General features: G+C 36.3%; 1 protein-coding gene across 20 annotated transcripts in view; it reads right to left on the bottom strand.

Annotated features, from left to right (window-relative positions):
- Nucleotides 1–26,055, bottom strand: part of THOC2 (THO complex subunit 2) — a 117,969-nt gene that overhangs the window by 36,309 nt on the left and 55,605 nt on the right. For all 20 annotated transcript variants that reach the window (XR_014141206.1, XR_014141207.1, XR_014141205.1 and 17 more), the window contains exons 9-15: nt 24,139–24,231; nt 21,127–21,282; nt 20,361–20,533; nt 18,917–19,112; nt 7,296–7,337; nt 6,741–6,871; nt 6,545–6,646 (exon numbers count right to left, since the gene is read on the bottom strand). Coding sequence is in view for 16 of the 20 variants with exons in the window: in XM_081808294.1 (XP_081664420.1) it covers nt 6,545–6,646; nt 6,741–6,871; nt 7,296–7,337; nt 18,917–19,112; nt 20,361–20,533; nt 21,127–21,282; nt 24,139–24,231 (893 nt within the window). In the remaining 4 variants the exon portion in view is untranslated. The remainder of the gene's footprint in view (nt 1–6,544; nt 6,647–6,740; nt 6,872–7,295; nt 7,338–18,916; nt 19,113–20,360; nt 20,534–21,126; nt 21,283–24,138; nt 24,232–26,055) is intronic.

Below are 26,055 nucleotides of genomic sequence, written 5' to 3'. Positions count from 1 at the left end.
ATTATTTTTTTAAAGATTTTATTTATTTGTCAGAGAGAGCGCACATACAAGCAGGGGGAGCGGCAGGCAGAGAAGCAGGCTCCCCGCTGAGCAAGGAGCCCAATGCAGGACTCGATCCCAGGACCCTGGGATCATGACCTGAGCCAAAGGCAGAAGCTTAACCTACTAAGCCACCCAGGCGTCCCGAAAATCATAATTATTTTAGATTTAGAAGCGCTCATTTATCAGTGTAGGCATCAAATTCAGTGTAACGCAATCAAATACCTCATACCATCTGTCTCAGTTACCCTAATAGAATAATAGCTAATGCTGCACTCCTTGATAAAGGAAAAGTTCTCTGGTTTTCGTGTAAACAATTTTTTAAAAAATCAATTCTACTCCTTTCCTTCCTCTTTAATTCTTCCACTGCTCAGTATTCTTTTACTAACATTCTGGAAAATGTAGATCTATGAAATGCTTACAGCTCAAAATTATTACACAGCATCTTAAACTCTTCTGATATTACATAATAAATCTAGAAACTTAAAAAAGCTGATGACTAAAAGCTTTCTAGAATGAAAATACAATACGATGAAGCAAATAATGAATTCAGTTGATAGTTCAAGGAATGGGACCATTCTGGACGTAACAAACTTGATAATTATCTTAAGTTTCTTATGACAAAACTGACCCATCAATCAAAATTATTTCATCATCAACTGCTTCCCTTTCCCATTCTCCAAGGTCCAGTTTCCTTTTCTCCCACAGAAAAGAGAGACCTATCGAGTTTGAAACTTGGGCTATACTCTGTTCCACCTTCAAACTTACTACCACCTGTCCCTACTTCTGACCCTACTATTTCAGGTGGTCCTCCTACTTGCCAAAGCAGATCCTTCCTCTCTATACCTTTTATCCCATTCCTTTCTGCCTCCACCCTGGAGGGAAAAAAAAAAACCAAATAAATAAATAAATAAATAAAAGGAGTACTTTCTTGATTATGTCTTACCCTCAAGCTACCATGGTGTTTGGCATATGGAACACAATCAATGACCATCTGTTGAATGAATTACTGAATGCCTTACAGCAAATTCATTTTTTAAACAGTAATCAAAACTTGTGAAATTCTGTAAGTAATAAATTAATACACTCCATTCCCAACATATAACGTTTAATCAATACCAAAATCATGTTGTTCAAGCCTGGTGAAATAGTTACAACAAATACAACAAAAATCCAAGTACATTAAAATTTCTACACATATTCTTCTGTGATATATATTTTTATTAATTCATTCATTCATTCATATTAATGTCTTCTATAACAGGCAAAGAGCGAAGCACTCGGAATACAAGGATGAATAATAGCTCCTGCTCTCAAGCTTAGTCCAGCTGGGGAGACTGACTTAACCTATTTTAAATTTTACTTTCTTAAATCCAGCAAGTTACAGAACAGTATTTATTATATGCTAACAATAGTATAAGGGGGGAGAATAATATATTTGTATTCACCTATATATACATAAAAATCTCTGGAAGGATAAATAACAAACTAAATAATGGCTTCCTTTTTTACCTCCTGAGTGAATGGAGGATGAGATGAGAGACTTTTTATTATCTACCTCTTCATATTTATTGAAATTTAAGCCATGTGAATGTATAAACTATTCCAAAGATTAGATAATTAGATAAGAGAAAAATAATCATAGCAATGTATCTAAGTGGTATGATAGCATCATATGCATATGGGACAGCGGTGGCATAAACAAAGAACAGTAGATTGTGCTTGGCAGGATGTGTTACAGAAGGCTTCGTGAGGAGCTAACATTGAAGCCCACCCTCCAAGGATGATGAGGTCACCAGATGGACAGAGGAAAAAGAGGTAAGGAAATCCTGTACAAACAGAAGAAATGAAACATAGATGCAAAGAAAAAGGAGACCACAGGCCATTCAGGGAAACTTAACTGAGCTCAGCACAGCTGGAGGTAGAATTAGCAGGCAAAGAGGTTGGAAATGGGGAGGGACAGATCATGAAAGATGTCTTACATCACCATGCCATAAAGGCTGACACATAACCTGCAGGCAATGGTTAGTCACCAAAGGATCTTGAAGAAAGAAGAAAGAATAAAGGCACAATAATACTCCCAATAAAAGAAGTAAGTTAGTGGCAGTAGAGAGTAGAAGACAGATTCAAGAGATCTGATAATATTTAATATACAGTTGACCCTTGAACAACATAGAGATTAGGGGCAACAACCCCCTACACAGTCGAAAATCTGTGTATAATTTCTGACTCCCCAAAACCTTAACTACTAATAGCCTACTACTGACCAGAAAGAAGCCTAATAACATAAACAGCCGATTAACACATATTCTGTATATGTATTATATACTATATTCTTACAATAAAGTAAGCTAAAGAAAATGTTATTAAGAAAACCATAAGGAAAATACATTTACAGTTCTGTCAATACTGTTAAGCTTACATTGTCTATTTACAAGATGAACAGTCTGTCAGTACCTACACCAATATATGATACAAAACACTGTAGATATTATATGCATCACTAACACTGGACATCAAAAATGAAGAGATAATATGAAAAAGAAATTCATATTTATTTATAGATATAATGATTCATGCATTGATAACAAAGCAGCAACAATATGACTGTTTTATGGCAGCCTAGTATAACTGATATCATTATCAAATTTTTATGGCATATAGCATTACAGTCATATTCATAATACAGTACTGGAAATACTGTTACTTTTTTTAAAAAACCACTTATCTGTGATAGGCTGATAATGCAGTTTGTCCAATTACAAGAAAGGCATACTATACAATAATACAAATCTTCGAAAGCAAAGTTATCAAACAGTAAGAAAACAAACACATTATTAATTTTGTTAAATATCATTCACCTTATGCCTATGTAAGGATAGGCTATCCACTTCCATACAAGTCTTACACACAATATCCTACATGATGATAAGGACACAAAAACATCTCCTATAGTTCTTGCCATAGGGTTAGACTTTCACACAAAGACACACAAACACAACAGACAAGTTTATTAACTGTATTATCATGATGATTATTTACTATTCATTAAATGAAAGTGGATCATCATAAAGGTCTTCACTCTCATTGCCTTCACACTGAGAAGGCTGAAGAGGAGGAGGAAGAGGAATGGTTGCTGGTCTTGTTGTCTCAGGGCTGGCAGAGTGGAAGAGGCAGAGGAAGTGGAAGAAAGGCAGTTGAGACAGGCACACTCAGTGTAACTTTATGGAAGTACATGGTAATTTCTGACTTTTTTGCTTTTCTACTTCTTTAAAAATGTTTCTATATGGTACCTATCCTTCTTCCACCATTTGCTTTAGTTTCAGTGCCCATATCATAGAAGGGTCCATATCATAATAGAAGTCAAAAAGCAGTCTAGAATAATCAGAACCTTCTTCCAGATTGTCCAATGTCAATTTGTTTTCTGGAACCTGGTGTTTATCTTTTCCCTTCAAGGCTCAGGAGTTAGCAGCTTTATAGATAAGGGCACTGCAGATCATAAACTTGACCGCATTTGCACAAAACAGCAGAGTTAGCCTATCCCTTCCTACCTTAAATTCTGTGCTTGCTCTTCCTTCCTTCCTAACAAATGTCCTTTGTGGCTTTATTTTCCAGAATAGGGCAACTTTTGTCTGCATTAAAAACCTGTTCAGGCAGATATCCCTTCTCCTCAATGATTTTTTTTTTTAAAAGATTTTATTTATTTATTTGACAGAGACACAGCAAGAGAGGGAACACAAGCAGGGGGAGTAGGAGAGGGAGAAGCAGGCTTCCCGCGGAGCAGGGAGCCCAATGTGGGGCTTGATCCCAGGACCCTGGGATCATGACCTGAGCCGAAGGCAGACACTTAACGACTGAGCCACCCAGGCGCCCCTCCTCAATGATTTTTTTAATGGCATCTGGGAACTCATCTACTTTCTGCCTCTTGGTCAGCATAAACTCCTTCTCCTGTCATCTTGACATTTTTTAAGCCAAACCTCTCTAAAATTATCAAACCATCCTTTGCTGGCCTTAAATTCTCCAGCTTCTGATCCTTCACTTTCTTTTTGCTTTAAGTTGTCATATAATGACTTGGCATTTTCTCAAATTACATTAGAATCAATAGATATTTCATTCTTAAAGCAATCCTGCACCCACATAAAAGCTGCATTTTCAATACAAGATAAAAAGGTATTTCACAAAAAGTACAAAGTTTTCACATCTGCTGGTATAGCTGCAACAATGACCTTATGAATTTCCTTTAAAAAAAAAAAAAAAACAGTCCTTACACTGGATTCATTTATCTTGAAATGGTGGATAGCTGCAGCTACAGATCTCGAGCTATGGTACATATGAAGCAATTCAACTTTTTCTTGTAATGTCATGACTTTTCTCTGCTTGGGAGCACTTCTGGCAGCACTAGAAGTACTTCGTATGGGCACCAGGGTGTTATGCAAGGCTTATGGTATCGCAATAAACACAAAAAATACTTAAGAACCATGAGAGATCACTTTTTACTGCAATATACAATTTACTGGAAAGATGAACTGCTCACGCAGAGATGATTATCATCACACAGTGTTTTAAGCGGATACTCGCAACACTTGAGCTCACTGCATAGCAACGGGGTGGCTATGAAATTATTACAGTAGTACAGTAAGTATTACAGGTACTTTTATGCAGTTATGACTTAATACTAAATCTTTACATTTGTTTACATCTCTCTTGACTACGAATAGCACGTTGTACAGTCTGTAAGTGTGCATGTAGGTAAGTTCTGGTAAATTTTAACTTTTTAGAATAGATTGGTGTATATTTTATCGTAGCAAATGATAAACTAGACTAGTATCTACATATATTTTATGCATTCATGACATACCTTTTTCCTGATTTTTTTCAGTATTTCTAGGTTATGTCATCTGTAAGTTTCTTCAAATTTGTTCCAAATCTCCAAAAAATTTTCCAATACTTTTTTTTAAGATTTTATTTATTTGACAGAGAGAGACACAGCGAGAGAGGGAACATAAGCAGGGGGAGTGGGAGAGGGAGAAGCAGGCTTCCCACTGAGCAGGGAGCCCAATGCAGGGCTCAATCCCAGGACCCTGGGATCATGACCTGAGCCGAAGGCAGATGCTTAACGACTGAGCCACCCAGGCGCCCCTCCAATACATTTATTGAAAAAAATCCACATATAAGTGAATCCGCATAGTTCAAACCCATGTTTGTTCAAGAGTCAACTGTATTATTAAATAATCCATATAAAGCACTTAGTTCAGGGCCTGGCACATATAAATATTAATGGCTCCATAAATATTAGCTGTTGTTGTTAAGCTAGAAACTACCTGTGGAATTCTTAAGACCGGAACTCTTTTGGAATGACCAATTCTAATATCACCTCCTTCCATGCCTTCCCCAACTTCCACGAAGTGAAATAACTCACTCTCTTCTCTATCCTCCCAAAGAACATTTTATATACACTGTATAACAGCAACTATTAAACCAAATTGTGATTGTGTACACACCTGTTTCCCCAATAGACTGTGGCCAGGGACAATATCACTGGGAAGACAGTAACATTGCATACTGTTAAATCTAGTTAAACTAGAGAATGAACTATTTTAATTAGAATAACCATACCACTGCACAAACATAAAAGAAACAACAATCAATAGCCTTGCTGAAAACACTTGTAATATAGCAGTGTATTTAGCATATAAACCAACTCTAATCTGAAGTATACAATTTTCATAATTAAATTTCAGTTTACCAAGAAGTAAAATAACATCACTCTTATGTTTTTAATAACATGAAAATAAAGCACAAAAATGAATAGAAATTTTTCAACAGTTGACTCAAGGATGTAGTTCTACATAATTCCATTAGATCTTCCAAAAAAGAAAAAATATATTTTTTTAAAGATCTTATTTATTTGAGAAAGAGAGAGAGAGAGAGAAAGCACACATGCAAGCAGGGGAAGGGGCAGAGGGAAAGGGAAAGGCAGAGAATCCCAAGCAGATTCTGTATTGAGCGCGGAGCCCAATGCAGGGCAGGATCCACAACCCATGAGATCACAAACTGAGCCAAAACCAAGAGTCAGAAGCTTAACTGACTGAGCCACCCGGGCACCCCAAGAAAAATCTTTATTATAATAACTTTCAGCAGAGGAAATTTCAAGAACTTTGACCACCTTTTATAATCCATTAAATGTATTATGCAAATTGAGCAAAGGCCATAGTGACTGTCCTTTAAAAAAAACTCACCTATAATATGATGCATTAAAGAGGATTATTAGATTCTACAGCTATGCAAACATGACAACTACAAAAACTAACTTGGTAGTCAAAATGAGCTAAAAAGCACAAAAATTGATAGTCATTCTATCTGCAGTATATAACTGACTATACCATTAAGCAAATACTCCTGGGCTTCCTCAGAACTGAGGCTCAGACATAAGTTGGCTGGAAGAAAGTAAATTAGATCCAGATATACTTTAGGTTAATATGAAGAAAAATAAATTAAAACTTACTTCATGATATATTTGGCTCTGTCTATTGTTTGGGCTTTAACTTTTACTAAAAGTGGGTGACTGTTATAAGTTTCATTCTTCCACTGGCCATACAGACGATATCTTAAAAAACGAGATGAAGAATTAGGAAAAGTTAAACACTTAGAGGTTAATGACTAGAACAGTAGTTGAAAATACAAAAATATTACGTATTTACCTATGCTGATATGGAAATGTTTTAAACATTCCCCATAGTTCCTCAGACATACAAGCATTGCAGTCCATCAAAGAAAGAGATGGAAGAAGTACCTGGTCAGTAATGCTAAGTAAACAGCTAAGGATAACTTCCTAAGAAGAAGGAAGGAAAAAATTATTTTAGTAAAAGGTCCATATTAACCCCCCCCCAAAATAAATTTATGTCAGCCTTGGAAAAACTGCCATTCCTTGACCTCATACCACACCACATCTAATTTCCCACATTACCACTGCCCTTTTCACAGTGGATATTTGTGCTTCTCCATCTAAGGAAGCAATGAGGTGAGGTAAGGAAAGGGGTAGCAAGAGAATGAGGGATTCTTATTATCCCTCTTCCTTTCTCAACATGGTAATCCTCAAAAACAGGAGTTGTCAATCTTAAAAGATATGTCAAAAGCTATACTAAGCATGTAGAGTACAAAATATTCACAAAGGTGATTAAAACTTGTTCACAGTAAAATTTACAGTATGCCGTACATAGACCAATCAGACACATCGGATTTTTCTAGTATCTTACCGTTTTCTCTTTATCTTCTTGTTTGCTTCCATCAGACTGAAACTAAAATTAAAAAAAACTATAAATAAAATGCAAAAAGGTTAAGATTATGATGTCACAATTTAGCATCTGATTTGAAAAAAATTAACTTGTACACGGTTGTGAATTATTTCCTTACTTTTTAAACAAGTGTAGATTTTAAATATAGCCAGTATTACCAACTAACATTTTTAAATTTCACCTATATTTCTAACTTCCAAATCATTTTTGCAACATTCATGAATTTTAAATGTCAATTTTATAGGCCAATTCTTTTCTTAACCTCATTATCACAAACCAAAGCATCCTAAAATTGATCTAAGTATTTATTATAAGATTGTATCCAGCACAATTTAGTTATAATGCATTTACATTTTTCCATCCAGAAGTTCTGATTTTCTGCTACAGAATTAGTAAAATCTAAGACTAAAGCAATAACACAAAAAAATTAAACCCAAAGAAATTTAAACTATGTTTTAATTCACCATTACTTAAACTCTCAATGAGAAATAAGCCTAAAATATTAGTAAAACATTACTGACAAAGACCAAACCACTGCCTAAGTTGGACTGAATGAAAAAACCTGGGTCATTTTGTATCAGTGATTTGCAGATGGACCGCTGAAGTGCCATGTTTGATGCTGATGCTGTCCATTCATTCAAAATGAAACAGTATGTGTGTGTGTGTGTGTATAGGCAGGTGGAGAGTTAGAGGAGTGTACAAAGGCCAAAAGGACAATTGAAGCACTGATAGCCAAGGATAATCTGGATTTCTGGGAAGGATTTAACTCAGTACCAAGTGACAGAAGGGGAAAACGCTAACATGCAGCTAACAAGCTTATTATTTTCCTGGCAGAAATAGGTATTTTGTGCATGCATGTTTTTATACTTGAGTAATTTAATGGTACTACAGAGAAGTCTGACTGCTGCGCAACATTTTCACCTAAGACTAATTCTGGGACTGCCATGTCACCTTGATGGGAAAACACAAACAATTCCCCTTTTTTTTTTTTAATCAGCAGGTTAAAAAGATACGGTTCGCTTTCACAGAAACAACTGTTAAGTCAACATATATCCTGGTCAGCAAATAAGGGTCAGGTTATGAAGGAATGGCCTGGCAGAAAACAAAGTAGATAGCTGCTTTTGTTTTGTTTGGTTGTTGGGGGGGGCGGGTAATTCTGGTGGCATATTAGGAAGAACTAGATTTACAGTATATTACGTTGGGGATAAAGGCAGTTAAGCTACTCCTTTTCTAGTATACTATGACTCTAATAAAGCTACACAGAGTTTTCTCCATAGAAATAAAACATTTTCTTACCTACTAAGCTGTCCTAATTCCTTTACTAAATACTTAAGTTTGTAATGTCTATATGTCAATTCTCTAAATTTCATAACCAGGAAAATTTGAAAAAGAAATATGGTCTGTCAAATAAATAAATAAAATCTTTAAAAAAAAAAGAAGAAGAAATATGGAAAGCAAATGAAACTACCTAGAAGAGCAGTAAGAAACATTTCTATCAAAGGCTAACTATAACAAAGATGAACAAAAATGGTAAAGGTACATGCAAGTAAAAGAATTTTCTTTTCTTTGGTAAGAATATAAAGACACATTCCAGTCCCTTGATGCTTTTTCTTTTAATTTGCTTTTTAATTTAGAATAAATATAAAACTCTCCATTCCCATAGTACAACACTAAAATTTTATTGAATGGCCAGTCCAGGAAGAAATGGAAGAAAAGAGGGGGAGGAAGAAAATACGTCCACTTCATGCATTCATTTACTATGTGCCAGACACTGGGAATTCAAAGATGAACAGAACAGAGTTCCTATCTCTGAGGAAGTGACAAAGACAATTCCTATCCTTGAGGATCTCTTGAAGATCAAAACTACGCTTGCCAATGTACTATTAGGAACTGAATTTTTTTGTCTGAATAAAATCAAGCATTCATAATTATGCCTAGACAAACCATCAGCTATAAATGGCCCCAAGCAGGTTCCAGTCTTGCCCTATAATGAGGGAGCAGATGACAGGGCTGCATAAAAGAATTGGGCACAAAAAGAATGTAGGTCCACCAAGAGGGGGCTTCTGGAGAGTCAAGAAATAAAGCTTGGGAGAAAGTTGTAGATTTAACTAGATAAATTATTACTGATGTCCTACTTTTAGTATCTCTAACCCATGAATATTTGAAATGCTACTTTATATTTTATTTCAAAAAAGAAGAAAAAAGAAAAATATACTTAAGACTTGTGACTAGATTTGAACCTGAAGCTACATCTAAGTAAATTATGGCACTATTTTCACCTTCCTTATTTTTCTCATTCTTAATTAACTACCATTTATTGAGTACTCACTATGTGCTATACAGTAGGCTAAGAATTTCACATTTAGGTCTTAAAACTATAAGGCAAAAAATTTTTTTAAAGATTTTATTTATTTATTTGAGAGAGAAAGAACACATGAGGAGGGAGGAGGGGTAGAGGGAGAGGGAGAAGCAGGCTCCCTGCTGAGCAGGGAGCCCAATGTGGGATTCCATCCCAGGACTCTGGGATCATGACCTGAGCTGAAGGCAGCCACTTAACTGACTGAGCCACCCAGGTGCCCAAGGAAAATCTTTTTGCTAGAAAGGATCCAACTAAGACCCACCAAAATAACTTAGAAATAAGAAAATACAACCTATAAGTTAAAAGTTACAAGGCCATGAGTTTACCGAGCCTAAAGAAGAGATAAATGAATTGCCTTTCAATGCTTTGGTTCAAAGCTTTGTTTTTATCTTTTAATCAGAAACTCTTAAAATTTTATAAACACTTAGAAACAATCAGTAATATTGCTACTACATCATTTCTGAAAACAAAGATACTAAATGAAAAAGTACTATCTTCCAACACATTTCATTCTTAATCAATACAAATCTGTACCAAAGAATTAATAATATGATCACCTATACACAGGATGACCATTATGTGCTGGTTCTCGCTTTTTATCCCAGTGTAGGTAATAGCACAACCCTTCCATCTTGAATACCCTGGTTTAGACAATAAAGCACATGGTCTACCTACCACATGAGTAGCATTCAAACTGCAGTAAATGGACTTGAGGGAGTGGTTTAAACATTAAGATAATAGCAAACTAGACAAAATGCTAAATAGCCAAACTTGGTTTCATAAAATTCACCACCCAAAAGTATTTACTTTGGTTAAAACGTTGATTATGGGGCGCCTGGGTGGCTCAGTCGTTAAGTGTCTGCTTTCGGCTCAGGTCATGATCCCAGGGTCCTGGGATGGAGCCGCGCATCCAGCTCCCTGCTCAGCGGGAAGCCTGCTTCTCTCTCTCCCACTCCCCCTGCTTGTGTTCCCCCTCTTGCTGTCTCTCTCTCTGTCAAATAAATAAATAATAAAAATCTTTAAAAAAAAAAAGTTGATTATGATATGAAACTGCTGTTTTACACAAGCATAGTTCTAACAAGCTGTGTGTAAAAATGGGTATTTTCAGTGCACTTAATATGAATATGTGATTTATTTAAATGAATTCTCTTTATAAATGGAGTTCATAATAGAAGTTTTTTGTAAAACAAAAAATTGCCCTGTAAATCTATCTTTAGGGAAAATTAAGGTTTTCAAATGGAATTCATTTAAAGGGATATGCCCCTGTGTTTTACTTTACATTCCCCCAAAATCAGACCCTATTCAAGTACAGGCATAATTTATTCGGGAAGTAACCCTAGTAGGAAATTATTCCTGTGGGTTAACTGGAGCTTAATCCCACTGGGGACTCTGAGGGTCTGTGTAGAAATACAACTCAGGATTATCCCATCTCAAGGCATGGTAGTTACACACTAACTCCTATCATTTCACTGGTTGAGAGCTGGGGAGAGGGGGCAAGGTGAGTTAGTTCTCCAGCAGTTCCAGGATACCAATTCCTATCCTACCTATGCAGGCTTCCAGGGCCAGAAAAGCCCTCAGACAACGAGATGCAGGTGCCAATAGTTGAAAATGGGGCAGGCACACACCAAAATGATAAGGACCTAGTGCAAAGCGAAAAGAATACAGATGGAATCTAATAGCATCTGCTATGCCCCGCATGGACAAATGGCCAAACCTCCAAAGATGAAGAGTTTTTCACAAATATTTTTTAATGTTCTACATTCTGAATTTTTTTTTCTGAAACTGAACACTGAGGTCCAATTTCAGAAAACAGTCTTTGAGAGGAGGCACAGGGGTTGAATCAATTGCTTACAGTGTGTGCACACTAAAAAGTTGACTTCTCTTTCTTGTATAAAATATACTTCTTAAAATTATACTGTTTGTACGTATCTACATTTGCCTATTAACAGACTTAGATGTTTATATGTCTCTCTTAAGTAAAAAGCATAGCTAACGGTAAAAATTAAGATCCTATTTGTAATTTTATTACCTTAACTATGATTCTACATCTTGATTAGAATTGTCACATGAAGATATTCAGTAATAGCTAAGGTGACCTTAGTTCAAACCAATTATTACAGGTGACAATATAAGTACAAATATAAACATCCTAAGAGTTCTTCCCTGCTCAGGCTCATTAAATAGCAAGAATGATGTAGATTAAATTTGGTCTCCAAATCTAGAGTTCACTTGCTTTGTATGAGACTTATTTATTTTATTTTATTATATTATGTTAATCACCATATATTACATCATTAGTTTTTGATGTAGTGTTCCAGGATTCATTGTTTACATATAACACCCAGTGCTCCATTCAGTACGTGCCCTCTTTAATACCCATCACCAGGCTAACCCATCCCCCCAGCCCCCTCCCCTCTAGAACCCTCAGTTTGTTCCTCAGAGTCCATAGTTTCTCATGGTTCGTCTCCCCCTCCGATTTACCCCCTTCATTGTATGAGACTTATAATAGCAAAAGTACATAGAGGAGCTGAACCAAACTGAAAGAAAAAAAATCCTCCAATGAGAGCAGCATCTGTCTCTTGGACAATAAGAATAATGCAAGGTTCTGATTCTCTTAAAAATATTCTTGCAAAATTTGTATCTACTTAAAATTGGAAACTGACATGTCTATAGCTACCCCTGACTAGTCCACTCACAAAGCCCCAGCAATAAAAATTTAATTTGATAAAAATTTTGATTTGTTACTAATTTATAACATAAATTTCCACAATGAAGGGGGGGGACATCTGATTACCACCACAATGTAAAGAAGTTAAAGGCATTCCTATATAAAATCAAATCTGCTCTCATGGGGAAATGAAGCTGCTACTTGAAAGTAATATCTATTATTTAAAGACAGAGATAGACTGAAGTATATTAACACTTTAAAACAAATCATCAAAAGTTAGTGTAGTGACAACTTACAAAAGTAAAGCTGTAACTTACTATGTTCTGAAGAATTCATGACAACTTTAACTCTCTAAAGCTGAATGCCTAATTAATGTTAGCATCTAATTAATGTTTAGACATATCTTATTTGATTCTCACTGCAACCCCAGGAACTAGCTAAGGCAAAGGTTATTACCCCTCATCTCTGGCACAGAAAAATGACCAGATTAAAGTCACATAACTAGCAAGTAGCTAGCAGCTCATCCTGATGAAACCAGTTAACCTAACAATCAATGTGTAATGCCTTAAAATTACTTTGTTTGGGGGACAGCCTTAAATGAAGACTCTGTGAGCAAGTTAGGTTCTAAAGTCAATGCATACAATGAGTATATACTCACAATTACCCTTAAAAGTCCCTTAAATTATCTATAAAGTACACAGACACATTATCTTTCATTTAAGTCCAACACAAGACTGTTTTTTCCCCTCTAGTATTAGAAGAAATCATTGTTATGGGAACATGAGATGGGAACATGAATTCATGTGAACATGAAACGAAGTAACTGGCTTGCATTTAGGGGCCATGTCACATGAAAACCCATTACTTTAAAAACTAGATTCACACTAAATGTGGTAAGAGACCTGAGAAACTGAACCAAACTGAGAGAAAAAAATCCTCCAATTTCGCCCTTACTCCTAGGCATACACATTTGAGTATTTTGATGGAAAAAGTCTGGCCACCTTCACACAAATTAAGCACAAGTAACCTTCAACCAGAAGGAATATTAACTTTGAGCTCTATCTATACAACCAGGGTAGATCTTCAATTTTGAAAAGAAAAACAAAAAAAACAGTAACATCAAGCCAAAATTCTAAAGTAACTGGTTCATAAAGTAGAACTCTGGAATCAATGGGCTAAGGTAGATTCTGTCCCTAGCAACCCCAATTTTTATTATGAAAAATTTCAAGTTTACATAAAAGTTGAATGGATAGTTCACTATCAATAAACACCTCTTATACCTACTTTATAGATTCAACAATTAACATTTTGCCCTTTTGACTGACCAAAAAAATAGCAGGCATGACATTTCATCTCAAAATAATTCAGTATGCATCTCCTAAAAAGGACATTCTTCCACATTACCACAATATCATTATCACAGCTAGCTATTCCTAATATCATCCAATGCCCAATCTAAGGAATATTCTGACCCTCTGACTCTAGGTTTCTCTAAGCTTCATCTATGAATCAATTTAAAGCACTCTGGCTTTTACCAAGGGCCAATATAAGAAAGAGCCATATAAACAGCCTGCCCAGACAAATGAATTAAGATGACAGAGTGAAGCAGAATTTCTCTCCCCTATCCCTAATGCAATGAAAAATGTATGCCCTGTTGTTTTAACGCTCCAAATTCACCACCAACCAAGCAAGAAAAGAGGAAACTATGCTATTAACTTCAAGGGGACGGGGAGACACACACACACACACACACACACACACACACACACACACGATTCTGGTACTACACACAGTGTGGTATGGCTCCTGCCCTTAACCCAATCCCAGAAGTAGTAGAGACCAAGGAAGGTAAGTCAACAAAATCCTTTAGGCAATAAGACCTGCAAGGTAAGTGAGCAGACTCAGGAAAACCTCTTGTGAATAGGAGCCCAGCAGGACTCTGGCAAAGGAAGAACCAGCTGCTGAAGCCTACTGTCGTTCACAGGAACTGTGCTTAGATGGCTGAGGGAGTCAAAGCCCAAGGGAGCTGGCATGCCCACATGGTAGAGGATAGGTAATAGTATTTCAGAAGAGAAAGCAGAGGTACTAAATGAGGGCTATACTCAGCCTCACTGAGCTCATTCACTTCCCTTATCACAGACTACAGAAAAGATTGAAAGGAGAACCCAATTATTAGACTGTAGCTTGGGGGGAGGAGGACTGGTCATAAATAAGGTAGGAAAGGTAAGAAGATTCACTCTCACTATATCAGAAAGAAGTTGTGAACAGAGCTATACATATTAAGATGAAAAGAAATGCTGTGGCTACAATGGAAACATAAATAGCATGCCCCCCTGCCAAAAAAAGCATATAGAAGATAAATGAACTCAGTGTGGATGAAAGTAGAACACAAAGGACAGAGGCAGATTCTCCACAAGTATCTACATATAGTCATAGAAAAAAGTCTTAAGGATGAACTTAACAAAACAAGAAAAGCTTGGAGATGAGATACATAGATTGAGATGAACACAGATTGTAGAGATAAACAAAATAACAAAATAACAAAATACCACTAACAGATTTAATTTAAAATAGCAAGGAATTTCAAGAATTGCAAAATTTAGATAACCTGTCATTTCTTCCACTTCAGACACACTACATTTGTATAGGCAGGCGAGCATGATGATTTTGAGCTTGGCCTCTGAATCCAGATTGCCTGGATTGAAATCTCAGCCCTGCCCCATATTAATGGTGTGACCTGGGACAATTTACTTAACTTAAAGCATAAAAGGTATGGTAAAGATTAAATGAGCTGACTCACATGAAGTACTTAGAATAGGACTTGGCACAGAGTAAGAGCTCAAAATATATTAACTGTCATTATCATAAACAACTTAATCCATTAACATTAGCTGGATGCAAAAAAGCACCAAGGAATTAATCTTTAGTTGTGTAGGTGCTGTCAAAACCATTTAAGTATGTCAGGTGAGCATGTTAAAGCTATGCTCTACAATTAAAGAAAATTAAAGATAGCAAAATCTGTCCATTCATATAGAAATATTCTTTAGAGCTACCCCCTCTTTTAAGGCTGAAATAAAGACCAAAATTGGTTAATATACTAGAACAACAGTTCTCAAAGTTTGGTTTTTGAATCAGTAGCATCAGCATCACCTGGTAACTTGTGAGAAATGCAAACTCTCTTCAGTAGGTTCCACCCCAGACCTACTGAATCAGAAATTCTGAAGATGGGACCCAACAATGTGTTTTAAGATGAGCTCCAGGTGATTCTAATGTATGCTAAAGTTTGAAGATCACTGTACTAGATGGTCCTCTGATATATACCTCAAATTTAAGAAATACACAGAGATAAATGATTACAAATAACTGTAGGCTAGAAGACTATTCTGTTAAGTGACAGCTGGTATAAGTATATAACCAACATTTTCAAAATATGCATAAATTATATACACAAGCAACCCCAAGCTTATAATGAGTTGTTAAAGACATTTAATTATATTACTTGGAACTAAAGTCAAACTCCTCCTTTAGAAACGATCTTACATACCCTAGTTAAATTCCTAGCTAAGCAACAAAAGCCTTTTAAACCTATAAACACAGAACAAATGATCTTTTACAGTTAAATATTTTCATGGGTAAAAAATTAACCAAAATTCTAACTCAGATCGTTGGAAAGATTCACTTTTCCTACCACAACCTTAGCAATGAGAGAAGACAGATTTCTTCCCACACTGTGATCAAAATAAACATTTTCCTCTTCCTTTCTGCCCTTCTACCTCTGCAAAAATAGAGACTGGAGTTAGGGGCAGGCACCAGGCACAACTGTGATAGAACAGAGGTACAGGAGAGCTGTGATGGAGATGGCAGAGGGGAAGGGTGACAGCTCTAGCACCTGCGCATCTTGGTAACAATACTATGTTTGTGCATATGCTCATGCATATGTCTATGTATAGGACTTCCACAACTTGGATGTTTGGTCTCCTGCTTACAGGTTTTTAATACTTGCAGCCAAAGAAAGAATTTCAGAACGAGATCTGAACATTAAGATGTTCAGTTAAAAAGAACAGCATTAGTGGGTGAAGGTAAGATGAGAAAGAGGCTATTTACATTGTCAAAAAAAGTATCTCCCCACAAGATATATATTAGCAACAAAGGAAAAAAATATTTGTGCCCTAGAGAAACCTGGTAGCGCACTACCTTAACTAAGTGATCTATGTTAACATCACCAGTAATGGGACAGATTGACTTCATATGCTTCCCAATATGAGGCACTGAGAAAGACATGACCCTTCTGTTCTTGGAACAGGCACTACTAACATGACTCATCCCTTTCAGATTATAAGAATTAAAATAATGAAACATCATTATACTTCCTTTTTATATATGTTATATAATAAATTATTTGTATAGTAATAAACTACTCAGATTTTTAGTAATATGGTATCAATTAATTTATTGATTTTGATAACTGTAGTGGTTTTAAGACTTTATTTATTTATTTGAAAGAGTGAGTGAGAGAGAGAACAAGCAGAGGGGAGGGGCAGAGGGAGAAGCAAACTCCCTGCTGAGCAGGGAGCCCGATGCGGGACTTGATCCCAGGACCCTGGGATCATGCCCTGAGCCGAAGGCAGACGCTTAATTGACTGAGCCACCCAGGTGCCCAGCAGATTTCTTTAGAGTACCTTTACACGATGTAAATTTGTGAGCATTTAAAAAAAAAAAAAAGAGGTATTAAAAGCCAAATCAAATACTTCAGGTGTCAAGGGATTAATATACAACAGCTGATAAATTTTCTGTATAGTCACTGTTGTCAAAAATTAAAATTAGATGCAATCACCAAACTCTGGAGAAAACTGTATTTGTGCTTGTAACAATCTGCAGATACTTTTGGCAGCCTTGTTTTTACAAATGAAAATTACGTATTCTTTTCTATTTCAAGACCTTGGGTTAAGCAAAGATCTCTTAGAACACAAAGAGGAAACCATAAAAATACTGCTAAATTGGAATTAATCAAAATTTAAAATTTTGCTTTTCAAAAGACAATTAACATAATGAAAAGGCAAATCAGAGAAATAATAACAAAAGACAACCCAATTAAAATGGGTAGAGATTTGAATAGACATTTTGATATACGATGATTACAAATGGCAAATAAGAACATGAAAAGATGCTCAACATCACCGATCATCAGGGAAACATAAATTAAAAGCACAATAGGTACCACTACACACCCACTAGAATGACTAAAATTTAAGAGTGACAATAACAAGTACTGATGAAGATATGGAACAACTGGAAGTCATATACAGGAATGCAAAATGGTACACACACGTTGGAACAGTTTGGCAAAAAGTTAAACATACACTTACCCATATGGCCCAGCAATCCCATTCCTGGGGAAACAAAAACATATTCCCCCCCCAAAAAAAGACTTGTACAGGAATATTCATAGCAGCTTTATTTATAATAGCCCCCAACTAGAAACAACCCCAATGCCCATCAACTGGAGAATGCATAAACTCTGGTATGTCTATCTAATATTGCTCAGCAATAAAGGAACTACTGACACGTGCAACAACTTGGATGAATCTCAAAAGCATTACACGAGAGAAACCAGACAAAAAAGAGTACATTCTATGCAATTCCATTTATATGAAGTTCTAGAAAAAGCAAAACTATAGTGACAAAAAGCCTATCAGTGGTTGCCAGGAACCAGCAACGAAGGGACAGAATTAAAGGCAAAGGGGCAAGAGGGAACTTTCTGGGGTGATGAAAATATTCTCTATCATGATTGTGGTGGTGAACACACAACTGTATACCTTTGTCAAAACTCATCAAATTGTAAACTTCAAATTGGTGAAGTTTGCTGTATGTAAATTATAACTCAAAGCCAATTTTAAAATTTAGTTAATAGCATAAAGGGTTACCCTTAGGGTATTAACTAGAAGGGAGTACAAGGGAACTCTGGGGTAGTGTTCTATTTTTTGATCAGGGCAGGGGATACATGGGTGTTTGGTTTGGAAAAAGTCACTGAGGCGTACAATTATGATTTGTTACTTTCTGTACATTTTATTTCAATAAAAAGTTTACTAGCAAAAAATGCATCCTCAACAGTCTGACTTCATACAAATAATCACAATGATTCAAAATTGCAGTCAAGAAAATAACGGAGTAGAAGAAAAGTAAGCTGAGTTGATCACTAAAATTATAAAGGGATTCAAAAAACAACCACTTGTCCAAAGTACATTTTCCTATGCGGGGGACTTGACTAATTTTCTACGTGTGTGTGTGTGTGTGTGTGTGTGTCACGTGCACACACGCATATATGTGGTTAGAACACAATGGACTTGTGTGTGTGTGTGTGTGTCACATGCACACACGCATATATGTGGTTAGGACACAATGGACTTTCCCCAAACCTTACTCAACATAACCTTTTCTTAAATTAAGTTCACTTTTCTTTTTATTTCTAGAGATATGCATAAAGACAAATGTACATAGAACATTTTCATTCCAAAATTTAGTTTCCTGCTTAGAAGGAAAAAAAATCTTACTAACCTCTTTCATAAATGATTTGCCTATGCGCACCACTTTTGCAAATAAAATGGGATCATGCGAAAGGTGAGGACCAAGGTAACAGAACATATTGAAGACATCTCTCCTCAAATCTTCAAAGCTCTCTGCTTGTTTTGGTGCCCTCTTATTTTGCAAAGCATTAACAGGTGAACCTTTAGCACCTTTAGGAACGCCAACTCTATAAAAAGAAGCAAAATTTATATGTATACTATACAATACCCCATTTTAAGTTAACACAGTCATATTAATCAGTAAGTAAAGCTTTTCTTGCTCAAATTTGATTTCTATATTTCACTTGTGCCTAACTTTATTAATTAACACCAGATAATTTAGCTGGTAGAAAAAGACAAAAACAATACTCATTTGGAAAAAATCAGAGTTCAGAGAATGTTTCAAATTAATTGCATAAGGAAATCAGAGAAACGCATATTTCAAGTAACATTTAACATACATTGTATGAATTTGGTTTTAGTTAAACTTGGCCAGTATCAGGAATTTGGATATGGGAATGGGGAACAAGGGATGGACCTCAGAGACACTTGAAGATGAAACAGAAAAATATGGATATAACAACAGAGATTCAAGTCAATAAACACTTCTCAATGTGGGTTCCACTACCTAGACTGAGTATGAGGTAGGTGGTGGTAGGGAAGGTGAGCAGCATAATGAAAGAGGGTGTCACACTAAAAAGGACAGCATGCCCAGAGTTCTCACCTGCTGAGCAGGTGTCCCGCTGTGGAGTCACAGGGGTCACTCTTTGAGAAGAAGCCTTCATGGTCCACAGCCCAGGTGGCACTAAAGGCAGCAGCCAGCAGCTATGCACGAGTCACAAGGCTGGGGCTTTTGAGGCAGGCTCTGATCTGTGGGGCTGAAGCCAGAGCTGCTGCCAATACTGCTCCTAAGTATCCTGCAAGTAGGCTGAGGGCTAGAGGACTGGTCGACACAGTAACTAGGGGTGATGAGAAAGGCTGCACTAGCAATTTCCAGAACAGCAGCCTATATGCCAGAAGAGATAAGGCAAGCGGAGAGGCAATGTCCTCACTCAGAGCCACTCAACCCGGGACAGAGGAAATTTACACTAAGTAAAAACCTCAGGAATTCTCTGCCCCCCACCAAGAGAGGAGGAAAAGTCAAAAACAGAAGAATGGAGTTTTCACTCTGTGGAGCAAACCCAACCTAGGTGTCTAACCTACAGTTTTCCAACTACACTGCAGCACACCTTCTGCATCACCTGGTCTAGACGTTAGGAGACAAGCCACTGATTAATACATATAAAACTGATACACTCTGTGAATAGTTCTTATCTTCTAATAAAACATACTAAAATATTTGCTTGGTTGGAGAAGACAAGATAAATATGTAGATTTTTTACTGTAGTCCTAAGCTATTTCTACCTCAATGATTAGAAAAGCATACTGTAACATACCTTCGGTAGAGAGGCTCAATAGTTATGTGAATGAGCTTGCAAATTGCAAGGGCTATTAGCTTATGTGAAGCTGCATAGTATGGAGGCATCTGATCCATAATGTTCTGCGCATGCTGCCAATCACCAATCTTTAACAAGGCTTCCAACAAACCAAGTTTTTGGTTGTCAGGTGGCTAAAAATGAACAATTACAGCAAAGATACTCAGAATATAGACACCAATAAATCTCAATGTTTTTTCATTTTAAAAAAATTGAGCTCAATAACCATAATAATGTATGTCAACAGCTGCCACTCATGGGAAATGCAATGACATTTCCCTGAAGGTACAATCAAGTTTTTTAGCTACTGAAAAAAACAACAGGATATGCCCTTTCATTTAGCAGACACAGCATGACAGTTTATAGACCTGGAATTAAATTAAGTTCTATTTAATGTCTTACTGTGCCATAGGGAACTAGAATTCATTCATCTTTGAGAATCCCCTTAGGACTTGAGAGACATTAATACACAGAGCACATATATACTTCACTTAGGATACATTTTGAAATTTATGTAAGAAAAAACACAGCAGCCTCTTTTGGGAAGGTGCCAATCAGATTAAAAACAAAACCACCTTTGCAAATCGGTATTCCAAAAACCAGATTTCACCATAATCAAAATTAATAAGTTATTCTCCCATAAGTTGATTAACTATTACAAGTTATATTTCCTAATTCTAAATCCAGAAGACAATGTTAATTTTACAAAAAGGAACCATATATATACCTTCTCTACTTTCTCCTCTTCTTTTTCCTTTTCTTTCTCTCGTTCATCAATTTTTTCAGAAGACAATACAACCATCGTAAGTTTTCTAACAATTTGCTTAGCTTCCACAATTTCTCGTTTGTGTTCATCCATAATGCAATTATCAGCTGGAAGAAGCTAAAAATGGTTCATTAAAGTTTCATAAAACAGCTAATACTATTTGCACATATAAAAAGCAAACACCATCTACTCTGAATTGATAAAATTGTAAATAAGGCCTAGCCTATTAACGACCATGATTTGCCTTCAAAATAAGTTTCTCTCCATTATTTTCTTATAATCTAACAGGGTTAAGTATCTGAAATTTGTACACCTTTTAAAATCAGGTAGCAGTTCAAAGTTCCATGTCTTCTTTCTGTTAGAGGTCCTACATTAATACAATACTAGAACAGTGATGCTTACCATTGAATTTATTAGATTACCCAAGAAAATGTATAACTGTTCCATTAAAAATATCACAGATTTCCCCTTTAAAGGTCAAACTCCAAATTAAATAAAGTACTGCATATGGATCCAATTTGGGAGACATGAGCTACTGAATTACATGAAGGGGTAAATTTAATTCCTCTAGATGAAAAATCTCAAGTAGAAAAATTACGAGCAACTTGACATCTCACTTTTCATTTTCTAATACCTATTTGATGACTTAAGTCACAAACTAGTTTCTAGCTTATTACAAAAGAGAAAGTAATATGTGTATAGTCAACCCTCCATTATGAAAAAGGACCAAATATCTCCAGTACAGCCATCTTGTATGAGTGGAAGAAGGTTAATGTAGATATTTCATAAAATAAATTAAAAAAACCCAGACACAAGGAAAAATATAGCCAACAAACCATAGTAGTTTCTGCTAGGCACTATGGTAGGCTATGAAAGAAGTGTTCCTGCCCCCAGAAATACATAATCTACTTCAGTAACTAAGTCTAATGCAAAGTAAATAATCACTAAACAATAAAATGAAACATAGTAAAATATTAAACTACATATTGTACACTTCATCCCATTAGTCAAAAATGGGGGCAGGAGAAAAGTCACTAGGGACTGATGGCAAGGAGTAAGCAAGACTTTTTCTCATTCTTCCTGCTCTCCACTGGCCAGCGAACCCATTTTTATTGCTTTACTTATGTACCTGCCAAAGGTCCTCATCTTTTACCTAGATTAATGCAACTGCCTCTAAAAAATCTCCCATTATAATGAATAAACTATAAGTTTCTTCTTTTTTTTATTATTTTAAGTAATCTCTTCACCCAACGTGGGACTCAAACTCACATCCTGGAGATCAAGAGTTGCACACTCTACCAACTGAGCCAGCCAGGCACCCCTGTAAGTTTCTTTTATAGTTCCTCTCAATTCTAGTTTTGTGTATTTTGAGAATATGTAATTAGGTGCATATAAAGTTACAAATGTTTTATCTTCCTGTGAACACAACTTTATTTACTATGAAGTGACTATCATTTTTTGCCAAAAAAGTCCATTTTGTCTAACAATAATAATTTCCCTGGTATATTTTTCCCACCCTTTTACTTTCAACCTTCCTTTGTCCTTAGGTTTTGGAAGTCTCATGTGAAAAATAAACAATAAACTGGTTTTTAATCCCATCTGAAAATCTTTGACAACTTAACAGGAACACTTAGGCCGCTTGCATTTATTGTTAAACATTTCAGTAATAAATCTATCATCATCTATCATCTTTCCATTTGTCCTACCAGTCTATACTTACCTATAAACTCATACCTGTCTTTGAATTCCCCTTTTTCTGACCAATTTTCCATGTTCTCAGTTTGTAACATCACTTTTCTACTTTAAACTTTGAATGGCTCTCTACTCCCAACAAGAAAAAATTAAAACTCCTTACTATGGCACTTAAGGCCCTGCAATGTTTAGCCCCAATCTACTTCTCCATCTTCATCACCCCACATACTAGCCTAGGCTCCAACCACTCTGAGCTTCTTGATGTTCCCCTAAGGCGATAATGAAGCCCCTTCAATCCTCTTGCCTTTATACTCAGTTAATTCTACCTACAAAACTTCCCACCTTTAAAGACAGGCCATTACCATCTCATCTACCAACATCTCAGTTCAACATCACTAGTTTGAAAAAGCCTTCCAAAATCCCCCCCAGACAGACATGGTCACTATCTAAGATATTCTGAGTCCCTACAGCACTTTGTGAATACCTCCAATAGAGTAGTTACTATATAATGCAAAAATGTTTTCTCCGTTGCTAAACTATGGCTGCTTCCAAGGTAGAGACTAAGTTTTATTCAACTCTGTAACCATAGTACATGAGAGAAAAAGTGATTTCAAAGACAATGAAGATGGTATCAGCTTTGGACAGGTTTGTTTTAAGTCCATAGATGTCCAAATGTACAACCAAATAAAACAGGAATTTCTATACTACAAACCTAGTTTTTTCAAACTGACAGGCTAAACTGTTGCTAAACTGGAGGTCATCAATCACAATCACATATACACTCTTCTAGATCCTGGATCCAACAATAAAAGCACAATACTAGTCATTTACTACCCAGTAAAAACACAAGAAAAGCCTTAAAAAAATATACAGACTTGCCCCATTCATCTTGAATGCCTAAAATTAACATTTTGGGGAGAAGGAAAAAGTATCTAGGTAATCCCATATTTCTGATAATTTGCATATAAGAGAAGTCTAAAACCACATTGGTTAGAACTTGGCCTCTCTCCCCATGAGATATACCTTGCTGACAATTAAAAACTTTAACTTCATATCCAACCTCAAACTCTGTAAGAGTGACAGAGGGTATTTAATTTCCATAGTTTGTCAAAGAATTAAATTCATTTACTTCATAAAGTAAACACAAAGCAATAATGCATTAGGGCTTCAAAAATTAAAACTTGAGAGCCTGACCAACCTTGAAGTGCTATATGGCTGCCTACTCCTCTTCCCACCCCTGGGATGCACAACCAAATATTCTTAGCAGCCCACTTGACTTACATGTACATAAAGATCATCTAAATCAATAAGATTAAACTGTAGAAGTACTGCTGCAACTCTGTATAAAGATGAAGGAGTCTCTCCATTTGGTTCCTTGAAAAACAAAAAAAGTTTCTATTTAGTGCATAAAGTAAAACTAAAATCATATCCTTTACCTACCAATAATCAAGAACAATTACATCAAATAACTAGATCAACAATAAGCTTCATTGCTCTTCCCGATCATACATGACATCTGAACTGAGGACAAAGATAATTAGGTCAACATCCCTTTTCACACTGGAACATTTTCTGATGAACACAAAGGTTTCAAAAATGGACACATTTTACAGTGCATGCTAATATTTCAACAAAATCTGAAAATCAAATAGAATAAGTGAGATTTTATACTGCATAATACTTAGTTTTGGGTTTTATTTGTATGTGTGTTTTCTTAACTTGCTTTTTCAAGTAGTTCTCAATGGAGATGCAGACAGACAAGAATGACAAATTTGGAAGTGCTAAACTATCTGTGTCTACTTTATACTTTTCTCCCTATTCTTTTACTTCTTGGGTTTTGTGCTAAATATATCTGCTTGTCAACTGATTTCCCCCTTCAAAACGGGTGTCTATACATATTACACATGGATAAATCAACATTTTAAAATACAGAATGGCCAATTCCAGTGAATCCTTCACAGAAACAGAAGGATCTTTGAATCAAGACTTTTCCTCTAATTTTTAAACTGCTTGGGATCAGCTGAATGGAAGACTGAAGTCATGACAACTGGCAATTACTAAATGGCCAAATGCAAATAAAAAGCAAACAGTGACAATACATTATGTTCCACTCCTACTCAACACTGGAAACAAGATCTTTGTAAGGTTCCCCACAATTGTAATAGGTGTTATGGATATAACACAGGAAGCTAACCAAACTAATGGATATCCTATAAAGAAGGCATTGTTCACTGTATTTCTTAAGACAGGTTAAGTCGGGCGCCTGGGTGGCTCAGTTGGTTGAGCGACTGCCTTCGGGTCAGGTCATGATCCTGGAGTCCCAGGATCGAGTCCCGCATCAGGCTCCCTGCTCGGCGGGGAGTCTGCTTCTCCCTCTGACCCTCCTCCCTCTCATGCTCTCTGTCTCTCATTCTCTCTCTCTCTCTCAAATAAATAAATAAATAAATAAATAAATAAATAAATAAAGACAGGTTAAGTCTTCCATTTCACAATAGTTTAATTCTAAATGTATATAAATGGTCATTTAGTAACAAAATATTTTCCTATAAAAACAAATGGTGGTCAAGGTCTCAGAGCAAACCCACAAAAGCTTATTATCTGACTTGAATCCACCAGGCACACGCTCATTATTCCCATTATCTCTGTCACAGTGAGTCCACCACAAGAAGTCCTTGACTCCCAGGCCAAACATCAACTCCCATACTCTGATCTTCATATTGCTCTGTACAATCCGTTCTGTCCTAACCCACCTTTCTGCATTCTTGAAAAAGTTCCATTGACTCCTCTGGAATTCATAATCCATCCTCAGCAAAACCCCCTATATATCCTGAACTTCTCCTCTAACTGTTCCCTTCACTTTCTTGCTCAAACAGAGCCTAAGACTCCCTAGGAACACCACTCTCACTGTAACCCAGTCAAGTGGTGGCTCTTTTCCCCAGACCCCTCACACTACTAGGCCTGGAGGTGGGGTATGAGTCACCTTTGCTTTTTATAGTTTTCAGACTATTCTCCCTCCACCCTCCCCTAAAGCCCACCCAGCTTTGAATTTCCAATCGCTCATTATCCCTCACTATTGCTGTGATCTAGTTTCATTCCATTGTGGTCAAAGAAAATATTTTGTAGGATTTCAATGTTTTAAATTTATTGAGACATGTTTTGTGGTCAAAGATAGGGTCTATCCTGGAGAACGTCCCATGC

Source organism: Leptonychotes weddellii, chromosome X (genome assembly GCF_054177405.1).
Source record: "Leptonychotes weddellii isolate Sample4059 chromosome X, ASM5417740v2, whole genome shotgun sequence".
Lineage (NCBI taxonomy): Eukaryota > Metazoa > Chordata > Mammalia > Carnivora > Phocidae > Leptonychotes > Leptonychotes weddellii.
Note: the sequence above shows the minus strand (reverse complement) of the source record. Positions and strands in the feature narration are given on the sequence as shown.